At 45.0% G+C, this 17,479-nt stretch overlaps 2 protein-coding genes across 5 annotated transcripts; one reads left to right on the top strand and one right to left on the bottom strand.

The window, feature by feature from the left end:
• The first annotated feature begins 209 nt into the window (after positions 1-209).
• Positions 210-13,546, top strand: LOC123999310 (ubinuclein-2-like). Of its 4 annotated transcripts, none has more exons than XM_046304928.1 (17): positions 210-846; positions 1,219-1,350; positions 1,472-1,579; positions 2,267-2,377; positions 2,488-2,594; positions 2,772-3,237; positions 3,852-3,922; positions 4,042-4,171; positions 4,345-4,451; positions 4,580-4,690; positions 8,525-8,668; positions 8,934-8,984; positions 9,102-9,144; positions 9,271-10,398; positions 10,836-11,040; positions 12,692-12,760; positions 12,978-13,546. In XM_046304928.1, exons 1-17 carry the CDS (start codon positions 535-537, stop codon positions 13,022-13,024), a joined length of 3,342 nt encoding a protein of 1,113 aa, XP_046160884.1. In that variant the 5' UTR covers positions 210-534; the 3' UTR covers positions 13,025-13,546. The 4 variants fall into 4 exon arrangements, with proteins under 4 accessions (XP_046160884.1, XP_046160883.1, XP_046160886.1 ...); XM_046304927.1 differs by having other exon boundaries at positions 12,957-13,546; XM_046304930.1 differs by lacking the exon at positions 12,692-12,760.
• A 231-nt stretch (positions 13,547-13,777) lies between these two features.
• On the bottom strand, positions 13,778-15,789 carry LOC123999311 (telomerase RNA component interacting RNase-like). Its single transcript, XM_046304932.1, has 3 exons — positions 14,958-15,789; positions 14,531-14,608; positions 13,778-14,429 (listed from the first exon to the last, which is right to left on the bottom strand). Exons 1-3 carry the CDS (start codon positions 15,225-15,227, stop codon positions 14,325-14,327), a joined length of 453 nt encoding a protein of 150 aa, XP_046160888.1. The 5' UTR covers positions 15,228-15,789; the 3' UTR covers positions 13,778-14,324.
• Positions 15,790-17,479: the final 1,690 nt, after the last annotated feature.

Below are 17,479 nucleotides of genomic sequence, written 5' to 3'. Positions count from 1 at the left end.
TTGTTAGTGCGTTCAGTCCAGGGAGAAGTGTTCAAAAGGAACCTCGTCAAAACATCCCGCGTGCCAGAGTCAGGGAACAATCGATTCTGCATATTCGCGCTAGTATGCAAAGTGGGCGGTTCTTGAAGGGCGTTCTCGCCCTATGATTGGTCAAAGACTGCTCCCTGACTGTTCTGTTTCCGCTTTCTTTTCGTACGCACGCCCAGTTACTACTCTCACTGAATAATGATAATAATGGTCAAGATGGCTACTTCAGATGCCTCCTTGCGGTAGCTACCGAACAATTTAATGGAAACAACTAAAACTACTCTTCCTCGTGATTTAAAGCCCCCTGAGCTAACCTGGGAGGTGCAGAAGATACCACTGTGTGGTTTAAGGCATTTTATTACCTGACATAGTTTACCATCTAGCTAGCTAACGTTAGTTGTCGAACATTCCCAATTTTAGATAGCAAGCTACAGTAACGTTAGTTCAGTGAAGTCTCATCCTCCCTTGTGTTTTCCTACGGAGGGGCTCTGTGACGGTCAGCATCAAATGGCCGAACCGAGAAAAGTACCGTTTGTCACAATCTCTTCCTTTAACAACAATGCACCGCCTTCGGATTCAAAGAAACGCCGCCGGGAAGATGAGGCCGAAATCAGTTTGGGGGAAGATGGAGGGGGTGGAAGTGCAGCAACCAGGCCAGGAGGTGGTACTGGTGCTAGTCCATTCGGTATCGTGAAAGCCGGTGACGGGGATTCAGCGGAAACAAAACGTGTAACAGTGCGCTTGAACCTCTCCTTGCCCGAACCCAGCGAACGGGGATCTGCTGAATTCAACTACAGTGAACTTGTTCAATCTACTCAGGTAAAGACGTGAAATCAGTCAAGCTACAAGTGATAACAGCAGTCTGGGCCGGTGAACGCGTAGGCAGCTTGAAGTGTAAGCTCTCGTGGCTATGGTGCTGTTGTCAACAAGAGCGATGTTGGCCAACTGTAGCTACAGTATTCTTAGATATGATGTAAGCATGCCAACTTCATGTAGGCAATAATATTCGTCTAATTTTGATATGAATGTTTATATTACCGTTATATAAATCATATAATATGGTAATGACACATCTAGTTCCCATCTTTTAGAGGTACAACTTTTAAGATGACATTTTAAGCTACTAAGAATCCACTGTTGAACCCATTTTACCTACTCTTATTTCCTGACATGCCTGGTTGTCTCTTGAAGGTGAAGAAGCCTCCTGCTCCAGGACCTCCTAAAGGCCTGACGCCAGCCCTGGACCCCAACGACCCCTTTGCAGACAACGAGAAGGAGAGAAAAGAAGTAGAGGTGCTCGCCAAGAAATTTGAGAGCAAATATGTAGGTCCCTTTACTTTGTGGGGGAAACAAATAGGTCTACACATAGATCAAATAGATTGAATTAGTTTCATTTGCGTTGCATATTTTCACCTAATCAACTGTAGTTGTTTGTTTCCTCTAGTCACAGGCCAATACAGGGAAAAAGAAGCGGAAGGACAGGGTGCAGGATCTCATCGACATTGGTTTTGGCTATGATGAGACTGACCCATTCATTGATAACTCTGAGGCTGTAAGTACCCTCTGTCTGCTCATATACTGCAGAATCCTTCCTTTGTGAACAGACTTAAGACTCATGTAAACAAGCATCAACATATGCTTTAACATATTTGCACTTTACCCCTAGCCCCTCTATCATAGATCATTTTTCATTAGCACATTGCATTCCTCTCTCCCATACTTGCTTATTAGTTTCTCTGCTGTTTGTAACCGGTTATGACATGGCATTGTTGAATAGTATTTCCTGGTTGGCTTGAAGGGCATTCTAGAGCGTGCATTATTTCCCTATAATGCACGGCATATCAGCACGGTAGAATTCAATAGCTACAGTTCATTTTTACATGTTCTATGTTTGAGCTGCATTTGAAAGCAAAAGTTGAGTTGAGAACAGTATTGGCATTGTTGAATTAGATTTTTATAATAGCAAGCTGTTTGTTTGGTTACCAAGGCAACTACTGCAGCTACTATATCAAGAAAACTTGCTAGCTACTTCAGTGGATGTTGAATGAATTTCTAACTGTAAATTTGTTAAATTATAGCCATGGTATAAAAGGGAAAACTCAGAAAATAATGCAACTCCATGGAAGGTTAGACCCACTCCACTAGCGCGTAGTCGAACACACCTTCCATGTTGTTTATTATTTTACAGAGAATACATAGCCCCTTGTTGATGATCCCTTAGCTACTTTCTTCCCCTCAGTATGATGAGCTGGTGCCAGCCTCCCTCAACACTAAGCTGGGAGGGTTCTACATCAACACTGGCACCCTGCAGTTCAGAGCAGCCTCTGAGTCAGAGGGAGAGGACTTCAAGGTGGGTTACACACACACACACCTTTTCAATAAATGAACAAATGTTATTCATTATTAAACTCTATTTCTATATCATGTGACAAGTTCAGTTTTTGTTCCTCCTGTCTGTAGAAGTTGAAAGATGGTGAGGAGCGTGTGATAAAGAAGCGAATGAAAAAGCAAGATTGCAGTAACATGGATGAGAAAAAGCCCAGGAAGATCAGGATGCCAAAGCAAGGGTGAGCAATGTTCTACATCTGTTGTGCCACTTCTGAAGTTAACTGATGTATAAGCTCATATGATGTATGAACTTATTGCCTGACTTTGACTTGAGCCGTGCTTCATAGTTATGCTATGTGTCTATGGCTTGTAACAAGCTCCGTGTAGCAACTCAACGGTCCTATGTTATCTTCCAGAGTGTCTGGCCTGAATGTCCACCGGCCAGAGAAGAAGAAAAGGAAGAAGTTGATGAAGGACTCTCTGAATCTGGCTGCCATGCTCCGCCGCTTCACGCGGGAGAAGGAGGAGAACCGCAAGAAGAACCCCGGCCTGCCCCGTGGCCAGCACAATGCCAACAGTGCCCTGCTCGACGCACACCCTAAACCCAGCAACATCAGCATGGCCGATCTGGCTGACGACCCTGCCATGATGTCACTGCTGGGCTCAGCCAATAACAACGACATGCTGCAGGACATGATGGGCGACCTAGACTTTGGGCTGCTGGACTCTCCTCAGCCCCCCAGTCCTGCGCAGGGGGAGAACGGTGCTCCGGGTAGAGTCCAGGGTAGGGTCCAGGGGGCACAAGGAGGTCTCCTGCCCCCTCCTCCTCTGCCTAATGGACTGCCTGCCCCTCTCAGTAAGCGTATTGAGGACCTCCGTGTGGTAAGTGACTGACATCTTCAATCAAATCCAGTTATATTTCATATTTAGAGATATTTTAGGTCTTCAGTCAGTTTCTTTCTTTATTTGATTTGTAGGGTCTAAAGACCCTCGCTGCTCGTTGAAAACGTTCAAGCACATTACATGGAATGCATTGATTTTTGTCCCCCCTTTAAAAAAAAGTGATAGTCACCATTCTGATATTTCATTCCATAATGAAACCGGAGTAACACATGCATTCTCTCAGAGGCACAAGTAGGAGTGAGAAGTAGAGGTTGCTGTGGCAACAAGAGAGCAGGGATGTTCTTTGAGGGAGATGAGGGGAAAACAAGTGCCAACTCTCTCTGACAGAACGGTGAGGGTGAAGGGAATGGGCAAGAGGGGAATATCAGGAAGAGGAGAGAAAGGTAGAGGAGTGGAGGCGGAGAGGAGAGGAGGCCAAGAGCAAGCGAGAGGTACTGTAATGAAGTCAAAAATAAAGGCTTAGAGGACAAGGTGAGGCTTAGAGGAGTGAAATGGCAGGCAATTGATTGCTTTGCATGACATTTGTGTCCTTTTGAGCATACTATATTTTGTTTTAGAGAATCTCTGAAGTTGAATTATTCTCCAACTAACAGGCTTCTCATCAGTTTGATCAAGAGGGCAGGAAAAAGTTCTTCACGCTGGACATGAACAACATCCTACTGGAGTGAGTCTCTGCTCTGAGCTCTTTACAACAGAACAAACCCTCTTCCCTGACCATCTCTCTGCATGTGTTAGTCAGTGTTGATCTCAATGTCTAACCCTCTTCTTCTGTGTGTTGGTCAGTATTGAGTTGCAGGTCCAGGAGCAGCCGGCAGCAGTGCGCTCTTCAGTCTACTCCCATCTCGAGGCTTTTGTGCCCTGCAACAAGGAGGCTCTGCTCAAACGCCTAAAGAAACTCAGCCTCAATATCCAGGTGTGTGTGTGTATGCACTAAAATGTTTGACATTTTATGTTTATGTTTGTGTGTGCACATAATATGCCTGTTATTCTCTTCTATCTAATTGTAGATTGTTTGTTAACGGAGTGTGTGGTGTCAGTGTCATCTGGTGTTTGTGATTGTAACCTTTTCCATCTTTTGTCATCCAGGATGACCGTCTGCGTGCTCCACTACTGAAGCTGAAGTTAGCTGTGTGCAGCGTGATGCCAGAGCAGATTGCCAGATACAATATGGACTGCATCGCCAAAGTGGCCAAGTAAGGCCTTCTCCTTTCTTCTCTTGCATTCTGTTCACCTCTTATTTCTTCTCATACCTCCCCCTTTGTCCCTTGCTGTCTATTTTTCCACTCCTTGTCAATATTATCACTGGGTTGTGTATTTACAGGCAGCAGTCAGAAGAGGGGGAAAAGAACGGGTCAGAAGAGGAGGATGAGGAGAAGCCTGGGAAGAGAGTGATGGGACCTCGCAAGAAGTTTGTCTGGGATGAGAAGCTCAGGTGAGCTCTCATTTGTGAATTTAACGTCATACAATTATGTTTATATAGGGGTTTTGGTTTAGTGTAGTGATGGGACGTTTGACTCCTTTTACTGACTCTGATTTTTTTCGACTCATTCAGTCAAATGAATGAATCTTTCGACTAATTTTGTTCATTTGAGTCAGTAATGCCCAGAGCATGCAGGACCCCAGCGAACGATAACTAAAAACTAGAAATAGTCAAAAGCCTCTCGTTCATAGGTCATTCACCATAAGGGGCTTATTGGAGATGTCGTTTGTGACAGACTTGTAAAATGGTGCTTTAAACAATGTATATTTGTTGATTTGCTAGGTATACAAATATGATTTTTTTCTTGGTACATTTGAAACAAAGTCTAGTTGTGACCGCAACCGGGCTAGATTCTTTTTTTAAAATTCACCATTATTTAACAAGGTAGGCTAGTTGAGAACAAGTTCTCATTTACAACTGCGACCTGGCCAAGATAAAGCATAGTAGTGTGAACAGACAACAACACAGAGTTACACATGGAATAACACAGTAGAAAAAAAGAAAAAAAAAGTCTATATACATTGTGTGCAAAAGGCATGAGGAGGTAGGAGAATAATTACAATTTTGCAGATTAACACTGGAGTTATAAATGATCATATGGTCATGGGCAGGTAGATACTGGTGTGCAAAAGAGCAGAAAAGTAAATCAAATAAACAGTATGGGGATGAGGTAGGTAGATTGGGTGGGCTACTTACTGATGGACTATGTACAGCTGCAGCGATCGGTTAGTTGCTAAGATAGCAGATGTTTAAAGTTGGTGAAGGAGATAAGTCTCCAACTTCAGCGATTTTTGCAATTCGTTCCAGTCACAGGCAGCAGAGAACTGGAAGGAAAGGTGGCCAAATGAGGTGTTGGCTTTAGGGATGATCAGTGAGATACACCTGCTGGAGCGCGTGCTACGGGTGGGTGTTGCCATCGTGACCAGTGAACTGAGATAAGGTGGAGCTTTACCTAGCATGGACTTGTAGATGACCTGGAGCCAGTGGGTCTGGCGACGAATATGTAGCGAGGACCAGCCGACTAGAGCATACAGGTCGCAGTGGTGGGTGGTATAAGGTGCTTTAGTAACAAAACGGATGGCACTGTGATAAACTGCATCCAGTTTGCCGAGTAGAGTATTGGATGCTATTTTGTAGATGACATAGTCTAGGATCGGTAGGATGGTCAGTTTTACTATGGTAAGTTTGGCGGCGTGAGTGAAGGAGGCTTTGTTGCGGAATAGAAAGCCGACTCTAGATTTGATTTTAGATTGGAGATGTTTGATATGAGTCTGTAAGGAGAGTTTACAGTCTAGCCAAACACCTAGGTACTTATAGATGTCCACATATTCTAGGTTGGAACCATCCAGGGTGGTGATGCTAGTCGGGCGTGCGGTTGCAGGCAGCGAACGGTTGAAAAGCATGCATTTGGTTTTTACTAGCGTTTAAGAGCAGTTGGAGGCCACAAGAAGGAGTGTTGTATGGCATTGAAGCTCGTTTGGAGGTTAGATAGCACAGTGTCCAAGGAAGGGCCAGAAGTATACAGAATGGTGTCGTCTGCGTAGAGGTGGATCAGGGAATCGCCCGCAGCAAGAGCAACATCATTGATATATACAGAGAAAAGAGTCGGCCCGAGAACTGAACCCTGTGGCACCCCCATAGAGACTGCCAGAGGACCGGACAACATGTCCTCCGATTTGACACACTGAACTCTGTTTGCAAAGTAGTTGGTGAACCAGGCAAGGCAGTCATTAGAAAAACCGAGGCTACCGAGTCTGCCGATAAGAATATGGTGACTGACAGAGTCGAAAGCCTTGGCCAGGTCAATGAAGACTGCTGCACAGTACTGTCTTATCGATGGCGGTTATGATATCGTTTAGTACCTTGAGCGTAGCTAAGGTGCACCCGTGGCCGGCTCGGATACCTGATTGCACAGCGGAGAAGGTACGGTGGGATTCGAGATGGTCAGTGATCTGTTTGTTGACTAGGCTTTCGAAGACCTTAGATAGGCAGGGCAGGATGGATATAGGTCTGTAACAGTTATGGTCCAGGGTGTCTCCCCCTTTGAAGAGGGGGATGACTGCGGCAGCTTTCCAATCCTTGGGGATCTCAGACGATATGAAAGAGAGGTTGAACAGGCTGGTAAAATAGGGGTTGCAACAATGGTGGCGGATAGTTTCAGAAATAGAGGGTCCAGATTTCCAAGACCAGCTGATTTGTACGGGTCCAGGTTTTGCAGCTCTTTCAGAACATCTGCTATATGGATTTGGGTAAAGGAGAAGCTGGGGAGGCTTGGGCGAGTAGCTGCGGGGGGGGGGGGCTGTTGGCCGAGGTTGGAGTAGCCAGGAGGAAGGCATGGCCAGCCGTCGAGAAATGCTTGTTGAAGTTTTCGATTATCATGGATTTATCAGTGGTGACCGTGTTACCTAGCCTCAGTGCAGTGGGCAGCTGGGAGGAGGTGCTCTTGTTCTCCATGGACTTTACAGTGTCACAGAACCTTTTGGAGTTAGAGAAATTTCTGCTTGAAAAAGCTGGCCTTTGCTTTCCTGACTGACTGCGTGTATTGGTTCCTGACTTCCCTGAACTTCCCTAAGGGAGTTAAGGCAACAAATAGGCCATAGTGGCGAAATAATTACAATTTAGCAATTAAACACTGGTAGTTGTGCAGAAGATGAATGTGCAAGTAGAGATACTGTGGGGTGCAAAGGAGCAAAATAGATCAAATAAATAACATTATGGGGGATGGGCTAATTACAGATGGGCTATGTACAGGTGCAGTGATCTGTGAGCTGCTCTGGCAGCTGGTGCTTAAAGCTAGTGAGGGAGATATGAGTCTCCGGCTTCAGTGATATTTGCAGTTCGTTACAGTCATTGGCAGCAGAGAACTGTAACGAAAGGCGGCCAAAGTAGGAATTGGCCTTGGGGGTGACCAGTGAAATATACCTGCTGGATGGGTGCTGCTATGGTGACCAGTAAGCTGAGATAAGGCGGGGCTTTACCTAGCAAAGACTTATAGATGACCTGGAGCCAGTGGGTTTGGCGACAGGGTAGCCTAGTGGTTAGAGCGTTGTTAACTCGGGGGTTTGAACTAGTTAACCCGCTGTTCCTAGGCCGTCATTGAAAATAAGAATTTGTTCTTAACTGACTTGCCTGGTTAAATAAAGGTAAAATAAAAATAAATAAAATAAAAAATATGTAGCAAGGGCCAGCCAAGGAGAGCATACAGGTCGCAGTGGTGGGTAGTATATGGGGCTTTGGTGACAAAACAGATGGAACTGTGATAGACTGCATCCAATTTGCTGAGTAGAGTATTGGAGGCTATTTTGTAAATGCAAACGCGTTATGAACGACTCTTGGCGGAATGCATTGCTTGAGTGGCGTGAGGGTGATAAGCACAATATCGTTCGCAGTTCACGACGATTTGAGTTTGTTGAACAGAAGCCATGTATCTTTTGGTTCTACAAAGCTGTGTCCATCATAGCATTCATTCTTGCACCATGCAATAATTTATTAGTTCTAAACGTGTCTTTTTTCTTCTATGCTGCCTGCAGCATGATTTATTTTACCTGCACTCATGACGAACAGTTGTTGGTCGGAGCACATCTCCGGAGTCACTGAAGGAGTGCGTATTAACTCTGCTGTAGAATTAAATGCAGCAAGTCAAATGAATGACTAAAATGAACGTGTCACTCAGAAAAGTGAATCATGACTCTCAAGTCAGTGAGAAGAGTTGTCCAAAAAGATAATTTGCCAACAGTGGAGCTGAAATTCTAATGCATAGTTGGTGGAACGTGTGTTGGTCTGTAGGATGTTGCTGTGTAACTTGGTGAGGGTGAAGCTGGGCTGCTATGAGCTGGAGGGCCAGAGCTCCCAGTCTCCAGAGGACTATCTCAAGGCCTTCATGGAGACTGAGGTGAAACCACTGTGGCCCAAGGGCTGGATGCAGGGCAGGTCAGTATGCATGTTTGCATAAAAGAATACAATTTGACCATTTAACCTAGTTTGCATTTCACCACACCACATGGGGCTGCAGGTAGCCTAGTGGTTATAGCTTTGGGCCAGTAACCAAAAGGTTGCTGGATCAAATCCATGAACTGACAAGGTAAAAATCCCTGAACAAGACAGTTAACCCACTGTTCCCTGGTTGGCTGAATTTGACTGACTTGCCTAGTTAAATAAAGGTTTTAAAAAAATCTCTCCACTCTCCTCTCCTCAGGATGCTATTCAAAGAGAGCCTCATGGTTCATTGTCACCTCACTGGCAATCCGTGAGTCATTACTTTGATATACTCTGATTATTTTAAAAATCACTATATTAAAGTGAAGGTTAACACTGGTGTTCTTCATTATGCACTCTTTTTCCTTTTGATTTCACTGTTATCCAGAGCCAAGAAAAAGATGGTTCCTACTCCCAAGTCTAAACCCAAAGTTAGTGCTTTGCAGTCTGATGCATTGCTTGCATGCTTGTCATTTCAATACCATTTGTTGTTTGAATAGTTTTAGATCACACTAATTGTTTGCTCTTTCTATCCCCTATGTTGTTTGGTGACCCAGGAGGGTAGTTGGGTCCAGAGATCCACCCCCTCAGTTGGTGCGACCCCCTCCCCTGCAGCCCCAGTGGCCTGCCGGCCCTCCCAGTCCCCCGCTGAGACCATCTGTCTGCTGGACTCCCTGGATGAAGAGCTGACCGCCCCCGCCCTGGATTCCATCTCCCAGGCCCTGGCCCTCCTCAGCAATGCAGCCAAGGGCCTGGTCCAAGGGGACAGTCCCCCCTCCCCTGATAGGCCCAAGACTGCCCCGTCCTCCCTCCATGCCTCACCTCTCCTCCAGAAGCACAAGAAGAGCACCATCAACACACCCAGCTCCAACACACCTCTCTTCGTCTCTACCTCCTCCTCCCCCTCCTCTCTCTCTCGGCCTCCCACCGTCTCCCCTTCTCTGTCCTCAGCGAGGAGCGAGGGGTTGGGGTCGATGAAGGGTGGAGGTGCTCTGGCTCAGGCTCACAGACAATCAGTGCAGAGCACTCAGAGGCTTGCTGGGACTGGACCGAGTAAAGCCAATGCTCCCGGCTCTCACTCCCAGCTTAAGCCGCGGCCGCCCCCCAATCAGAAGGGCTTTGGCAGCAATAATACTAAAGCCAACAGTGGTGACACCCCCCTCTCATCCCCTTCTCCCTCCTTCTCCCACTCTCTCTTAGGAGCCCAAGCTCAGCAGCAGTCGAACTTCATCACCCCCATGCAGGCCACTCTCACCAAGTCCTCCCACAGCAGCACCTCGCCCATCATCAAACTCACCCCTCGCCTCCCCAACCCCTTAACGCCCACCACCTTCTCACCCTCCACCAATCCCAGGCCTCAGGCAGCTTCCAGTATGCACCAGTACTCCTCCAAAAGCCCAGCAGGGTTCCGCCCACCATTCTCAGGTGCTCCGGGAGGGCCAGCCAAACTTGTCCAGGGCAGCTACACCCCTCCAGGAGGGCAGAAGACCCCCTCTCAGATCATCAGCAGCAGCGCCAACACCAGCCTTACCAACACCTCATCCATCAGCAAGCATTCGGGATCCAGTCCCTCCCCTACCACAACCTCGGCCAATCAGCGACAAAGGCCGGCAGGTGGAACCATTCAGGGGGCTAAGCCTATTAAATCTGTATCCACACAGTCTGTCTCTTCTCAGTTGCCACAGGTAAGTGAGAAATAAGATGGTAGCTGGGTGGGACACGGTCATGATGGAGCAAATGTTCAAAATGAGTTTGTCTACTGTTGTCTGTATATTGATGTATTTTATCTCTGTTTGTATATGTTGTCTGTTGGTCTATATTTCTAATTAAAAATTGGGTGGTTCGAGCCCTGAATGCTGAAAGCCGTAGTGTATCAGACCATATACCACTAGAATGACAAAACATTTATTTTTACTGCTCTAATTACGTTGGTAACCCGTTTATAATAGCAATAAAGGCACCTTAGGGGGTTATGGTATATTGCCAATATACCACGGCTAAGGGCTTTATCCAGGCACTCCGCAGTGCGTCGTGCATAAGAACAGCCCTTAGCTGTGGATTTTTGGCCATATACCACACCACCTCTGGCCTTATTGCTTAATTATATGCCTTTGTTCTCCAGGTGTCCTCAGCCAGCAGCAGTCTTCTTGGCTCTGCTCCGTCTCTCCCACTGGGCTTTGGGATGTTGGGGGGGCTGGTTCCTGTGTCCCTGCCCTTCCAGTTTCCTTCACTCTTAAACCTGCCCCCATTAGGGGGCACAGCTGGCTCCAGCACCGGGGCCAGCGGCTCCTCAACCAGCAACAGCTCAGCATTCTCCCTGACCCAGAGTGAGTGACAAAGCCCGTCCACAGAAACATGAATAAACTAAAATGTACAGTGCTTTCGGAAAGTATTCAGACCCCTTCACTTTTTCCACATTTTGTTACAGTACAGCCTTAATCTACACACAATACCCCATAATGAAAACAGGTTTTTAGAAATGTTTGCAAATGTATTAAAAATAAACTCACTTATTTACATAAGTATTTAGAACCTTTGCTATAAGACTGGAAATTGATCTCAGGTGCATCCTGTTTTCATTGATCATCTTTGAGATGTTTCTGCAACTTGATTGGAGCCCACCTGTGGTAAATTCAATTGATTGGACATGATTTGAAAAGGCACCAACCTGTCTATATAAGGTCCCACAGTTGACAGCGCATGTTAGAGCCAAAACCAAGCCATGAGGTCGAAGGAATCGTCTGTAGATTGTTTTGAGGCACAGATCTGGGGAAGGCTACCAAAAATGTCTGCAGCATTGAAGGTCCCCAAGAACACAGTGGCCTCCATCATTGTTAAATGTAAGAAGTTTGGAACCACTAAGACTCTTGCTAGAGCTGATAACTGTTGAGCAGTCGGGGGAGAAGGGCCTTGGTCAGGGAGGTGACCAAGAACCCGATGGTCACTCTGACAGAGCTCCAGAGTTGCTTTGTGGAGATGGGAGAACCTTCCAGAAGGACAACCATCTCTGCAGCACTCTACCAATCAGGCCTTTATGGTAGAGTGCCCAGACAGAAGCCACTCCTCAGTAAAAGGCACGACAGCCCACTTGGATTTTGCCAAAAGGCACCTAAAGAACTCTTTGGCCTGAATGTCAAGTGTCACATCTGGAGAAACCAGGCACCACTCATCACCTGGCCAATACCATCAATATGGGGAATCATGGTCTTGGCAGCATCATGCTGTGGGGATGTTTTTCAGTGGCAGGGACTGGGAGACTAGTCAGGATCAAGGGAAAGATGAACGGTGCAAAATACAGAGAGAGCCTTAATGAAAACCTACTGCAGAGTGCTCAGGACCTCTGATTGTAGCGTCGTACCCAAGAAGACTCGAAGCTGTAATTGCTGGCAAAGGTGCTTCAGCAAAATACTGAGTAACGGGTCTGAATACTTATTTAAATGTGAAGTTTCAGTTCTTTTTGCAAAAAATTCGCAAAACCCTTTTTTTGTTTTATCATAAGTTATTGTGTGTAGATTGATAGGGAAGGGGGTGATTTAATCCATTTTAGAATAAGGCTGTAACGTAGCAAAAGATGAATGTATAACAGCTGATCGAGATGGTGCGTTAGTATGTTGATGTCTGGGTATGTGTATAGTTTGTTTTTGTGTATTTTATGTTGTTGGACCATTGTGTTAAATCCCCATGCTGTGTCTGAAAGCCTGCAATGTTTTTCTCCATTGTCTGACATTCTCCCATGTTGTTTCTTTGGTTCATTCCTCCCCTTACTCTCTGTGCCTCTTCTTTTAAATGTTATTCTTCCATCAATCTCCTGTGATCTTACATCCATTTACTATTTGACCTGGCTCATCTCTTTTCCTTTCAACCTGTTTCTTGTCTTGCTTCCCATTCTTGTTTCGTCTACACTGCCTTTCCTATCTCACCATGCCCTTGACCTACACTCTCCTGTGTCATCTCCTCCTCCCTCCCATCTCTCCTCAGATCTGTTAAAGAGTCTCCAGTCAGGGTCTCAGGTTGCTCTGCCTCCTCACTTACAGCTCGCTTTCTCAGGTAAAATCTGCCCTTCCCTGTGACCCCGCTCTTTCCTCTCAGCCCACTGTCACTTAAAATATTTTTTTCCCTTCTTGGGGACATCTCTGTCTGTCCCTCCGTAGTCTCTGTGCATGCCTGTCGCTTTCGTCATGTCGGTGGTTGTCATTTGTGTTAAGTTTAAATATTTGTTTTTGTTTCCTATCAATATTTCAAGAACTCTACTCTTCCTGTCCAGATGTCAATCAAACCCAAGGAGGGGATGTGAAGAGGAAGTCTCTTTGACCACGCCTGTTTGGAACACTGAGGACATCCACTATGATATGACAGCTATCAGGACAAATCAGGAACTAGGACGACGTTGAATGACTAACAGAAACTGCCCAAACACAGGATGGGGTTGAAACGGGGAATTGGACCCTCTCGATAATCTTCCGGCTGTTACTTATTTTTTAAACAGCAATTTGATAATTGTTTAAATATTGTACATTAAGGCTTAATGACAAGTTTGTTTTTGTCAATGTTTACAGAACAGACCTTTATCACTGTGGTCAGGGAGGGAGAATGAATGAGAGGTCTACTTGGTGTGTATGTGTGAATGCACTAGTCTTTAGCGTCAGTGTGCAACCCTCCCTCTCTGATACCTGGGTTAGTGTGTCTATTTGGTGCTTTTTTTCTCAATATAATTATCTAGACCTGTAAGAAATGCTACTAAATGCGAACGTTGTTGAATTTGTTTAGGGACCGGAGCTGTATTTTTTTGCTGTACATAACTCCACCAAATTCAATAAAACAAGCCATGATCTATGCAGGACTATAACAAAATGGTATATTGGTGACTTTCTATGGTCATCAGCATGGGTAATTCTGTTCCCTCATGTCTTGTGCCTTCACTCGCTTTCATGAAGTGCTACACTCCATAACTTATAAAAATGGAAAACAAACCAATAACATCCACAGTGAAAAGTTAATCTATCAGCTCTTATAATCCACAAATGGTCAGCATTGCAAAGAAACACTTTACCATGCTACCTGGAGTCTGATTAATCAAATGTTTATTTGACGGGTAACAATCTAACCGGAGACACTACCTGACGGTTGCTTATCCAAAGCAGCCCAAAAGGTCAAATGAATCAACACAAGGCTGCACAACTTTCTGTGCGTCCACCAGAGGTTCTTTAGGGTTCTGGGTCCAGACAAAGCCAACACACCCAAGGCACAACACACAGGTCAATGGGCGGTGCTTATAATTTCAACTTAAGCTGACATCAAATGCCATCTCAAACTCAAAAAATTACTCAACTTATTCCAGGAGCTACAATCCTGACAGTATAACCCTTAAATAATCAAGCAGGACCAGTAATGTACTCCAATACAATCCCAAAAGCCTTTAACTCTACGTCAAAATGCTATTGCCCCATACAGCACACAAGCTAACATTCATTTAAACCCAAAAAGAAAACAGGAAAAACAAGATTAAACATTAAAATAGGTGATCGCTTCTACAGCTGAGAGTCTGGCAGTATGCAGAAGGTTTGATGGCTGTCCCAATCACTTGGTTTCTTTCTAAAAGGTCCTCCAGAGTCTATTTGACCAGAGGCCTGGTTTTGTCATCATCGCCACACTGGTGGGCTTTATACTTTTTCACCTCTGCCATGTATTTTGTCCAGGCATCCCCCTTGCCCTCCATCTGGAAAACAGAATACATAATTACACAATGGTTTAGAAGGCAAGTGGTATTTCATGAAGACAATGTCATGACAAAACTATCAGGAAAAATATTTCTTGAACCTCAGGGTCCACTTTCTGTTTCTTCGCAACCATGCCAGTCTTGAGGGCCAATTTAGAGCCACCTCTGCGCTTCCCCACCTGGGTTAGGGGATAGAAGACTGAAACCGTTATACGAGCCCTTGCAGGTGGACTGCCAATGATGGAGACTACACAAGACGAGAGAAGAAAGAAAAAGCCTATGTTATCACCGAAAACATTCCTGAAGTCGAGTAGCTAATGAATGCTTTCCAATGTCTAGACCTGATGTGGATCTCAGGTTACTTGGTGACATTGCAGTGCACCTCTTCACGTGTGAATGTATCCCTCTATGGTGATGTAACTATACACTAACGTGAGCTGTGTGTGGTGGATTTCAAAAAGTTTAATTTGTTAATTGAGACATTGCCATTGGCTACAATATATAGCTAACAACAGCCAAACCCCTTACAAAGCTGGTCACACTTGGAGTCTTCTTTTCCTGTGTCGACTGTCCGTCAGCAGTACTGTTATCACCGCATCCTTGGTCCATTTCTTTTTTCATTTTTTCTTCCTCCATTTTTTTCTTGAACATCTCCATAAAGCTTCCATCATTAGCAAATGAATTGGCCGCCGCTGCTTTGCTGACTCCCGGTGCAGGACTGGCTGGCGACCCCGGGCTGTTACTGCTCGAATCGCTGCTGTTTTGATGTCTTCTGCTGTATCCACGCTTCGGATCCATGTTAGCTTTTTTATGTAGAAGGGCTCAGTTCCTTTAGGCCGTTCTGCAACTAGTGGTGTGCTCTCTAGTCGTTATGTGTCAACGTAAACTAAAGCCGGCTAGCTACTTGACAAAAAAATGCTATCGGTGAGAGACTCCACCCGAACCCCAAACAAAACAACAAACTTCGAGGCAAAGTAGCTAGCATACGAAGCCGTCTAATTAAACACGTGGAAATCCATAAATTAATCGGAGCCACACTTGTCCGTCTCCCAGCGAGCTAGCACAGGTCCTCACGGCAAAAAATCGCAGGCTTGTTGTTGGTGGCTAGCTAACGTTAGCGTTGTATCTAGCTAGCTATTCGAAAAATGTCAACTAGCTAATGACCAAACAATTGTGTCATGAGTAGCTAAACTAGTGCAAAACACAAATCAACCACATTATATATATATATAAAATACATTTCAAACGACTCTCAAAGCTAAGTATATTACTGATATATTGGCTACATTTGTCCAGATGTGGTTTTCTTTCACATGTTATCGGCCATGTTGAATTTCGGCTTATCATTTACGTCAGCATGTCAATATTCTATGGTATTATGGCGGTCCGCAAACCTTTGTTAGAGGTGCATGCCGCCACCTACTGTGTGGGCGGTGTCAGTTTAATGTTCTGGAGTGTGAATTCAATACACTTCTTGAAATAAAAAGGTGAGGGGAAATTGCCCTACGAACTAATCCTTCACCCATTAAAACCTCACTACTATTACATTTAACCTTTATTTTATCAGGGAGTCATACTCAGGGCTCCCGAGTGGCGCGGCGGTCTAATACACTGCATCTCAGTGCTTGAGGCGTCAATACAGACACCCTAGTCCATATCCAGGCTGTCTCATAACTGGCTGTGATTGGGCGGCGTGCACAATTGGCTCAACTTTGTCCGAGTTTGGCTGGTGTAGGTTGTCATTGTAAATAAGAATTCGTTCTTAACTGACTTGCCTAGTTAAATAAAGGTTTGAATACTGGGACCAAGGTCTCTTTTACAGATGAGCAGCCCTGAATTACAGAAACTACAGACATCAAAATATTAACACAAAATAAAAAAACGAAAAAAAGGCACGGCCATAAAAAACAAACATCAGTAATAAGGTCCTCAGTCAGCTTTCTGAACTGCCTTAGAGCCGTGGTTCCCAAACGTTGTATAGTCCCATACCTCTTCAAACATTCAACCTCCAGCAGCATAGCACCAGGGTCAGCGCACTCTCAAATGTTTGTTTTGTTGTTGCCATCATTGTAAGCCTGCCACACTCACACTATACAATACATTTATTAAACATAAGAATGAGTGTGAGTTTTTGTAACAACGTGGCTTGTGGGAAGTGACAAAGAGCTCTTATAGGACCAGCGCAAAAATAATAAAATAATAACCAATCATTTTGCTCTTTATTTAACCATCTTACATATAAAACCTTATTTGTTAATCGAAAATGTTGGATTCGCTTAGGAATGAGATGCATTTTTTCTCCTAGAGATTAACATACTTTGGTGCGAAAAGTGCAAATCAATCCCAGAACATCTAAGGACCTTGTGAAGATGCTGGAGGAAACAGGTACAAACGTATCTATATCCACAGTAAAAACAAGTCCTATATCGACATAACCTGAAAAGCCACTCAGCAAGGAAGAAGCCACTGCTCCAAAACCCGCCATAAAAAAGCCAGACTACGGTTTGCAACTGCACATGAGGACAAAGATTGTACTTTTTGGAGAATTGTCTGAAACAAAAAAGAACTGTTAACCACTGCGCCACCCGGGAGGCCCATTATGTATGGGGGAGGCTTGCAAGCTGAAGAACACCATTCATGAGAGCATCAGCTGTTCCGGACGACTGTGTGATTACGCTCTCTGTGACTAAAACCTTTAACATGTCAATATTCAGGCCGCAGGGCCATACGGATTACCATGACGTGTACTCCGAGGATGCGCTAACCAACTGGCAAGCGTCTTCACTGGAATTTTCAACCTGTCCCTGACTGAGTCTGTAATGCCAATATGTTTCAATCAGACCACCATAGTCCCTGTAACCACAACCGTCAAGGTAACCTATCTAAATGACTATCGCTACGTAGCACTCACAACTGTAGCCATGGAATGCTTTAAAAAGGCTAGTCATGACTCACATCAACACCATCATCCCAGACACCCTGGATCCCCTTCAATTTGCATACAGCCTAAACAGATAACACAATTTGTATTGCACTCCACACTGCCCTTT

Source organism: Oncorhynchus gorbuscha, linkage group LG16 (genome assembly GCF_021184085.1).
Source record: "Oncorhynchus gorbuscha isolate QuinsamMale2020 ecotype Even-year linkage group LG16, OgorEven_v1.0, whole genome shotgun sequence".
Classification (NCBI taxonomy): Eukaryota; Metazoa; Chordata; class Actinopteri; order Salmoniformes; family Salmonidae; genus Oncorhynchus; species Oncorhynchus gorbuscha.
This window is presented reverse-complemented; position numbering and strand designations above follow the sequence as displayed.

What these genes read in the sequence shown, in the direction of transcription:
- LOC123999311 (XM_046304932.1), bottom strand. Translation starts at nt 15,227, where the DNA reads ATGGATCCGAAGCGTGGATACAGCAGAAGACATCAAAACAGCAGCGAT. An exon ending in CTCCAAGTGTGACCAGCTTT is followed by an intron (nt 14,609 to 14,957) that starts GTAAGGGGTTTG and finishes CCCCTAACCCAG; the next exon opens with GTGGGGAAGCGCAGAGGTGG. An exon ending in AACAGAAAGTGGACCCTGAG is followed by an intron (nt 14,430 to 14,530) that starts GTTCAAGAAATA and finishes TCTGTTTTCCAG; the next exon opens with ATGGAGGGCAAGGGGGATGC.
- LOC123999310 (XM_046304927.1), top strand. Translation starts at nt 535, where the DNA reads ATGGCCGAACCGAGAAAAGTACCGTTTGTCACAATCTCTTCCTTTAAC. An exon ending in TGTCACCTCACTGGCAATCC is followed by an intron (nt 8,985 to 9,101) that starts GTGAGTCATTAC and finishes ACTGTTATCCAG; the next exon opens with AGCCAAGAAAAAGATGGTTC. An exon ending in TCTCTTCTCAGTTGCCACAG is followed by an intron (nt 10,399 to 10,835) that starts GTAAGTGAGAAA and finishes TTTGTTCTCCAG; the next exon opens with GTGTCCTCAGCCAGCAGCAG.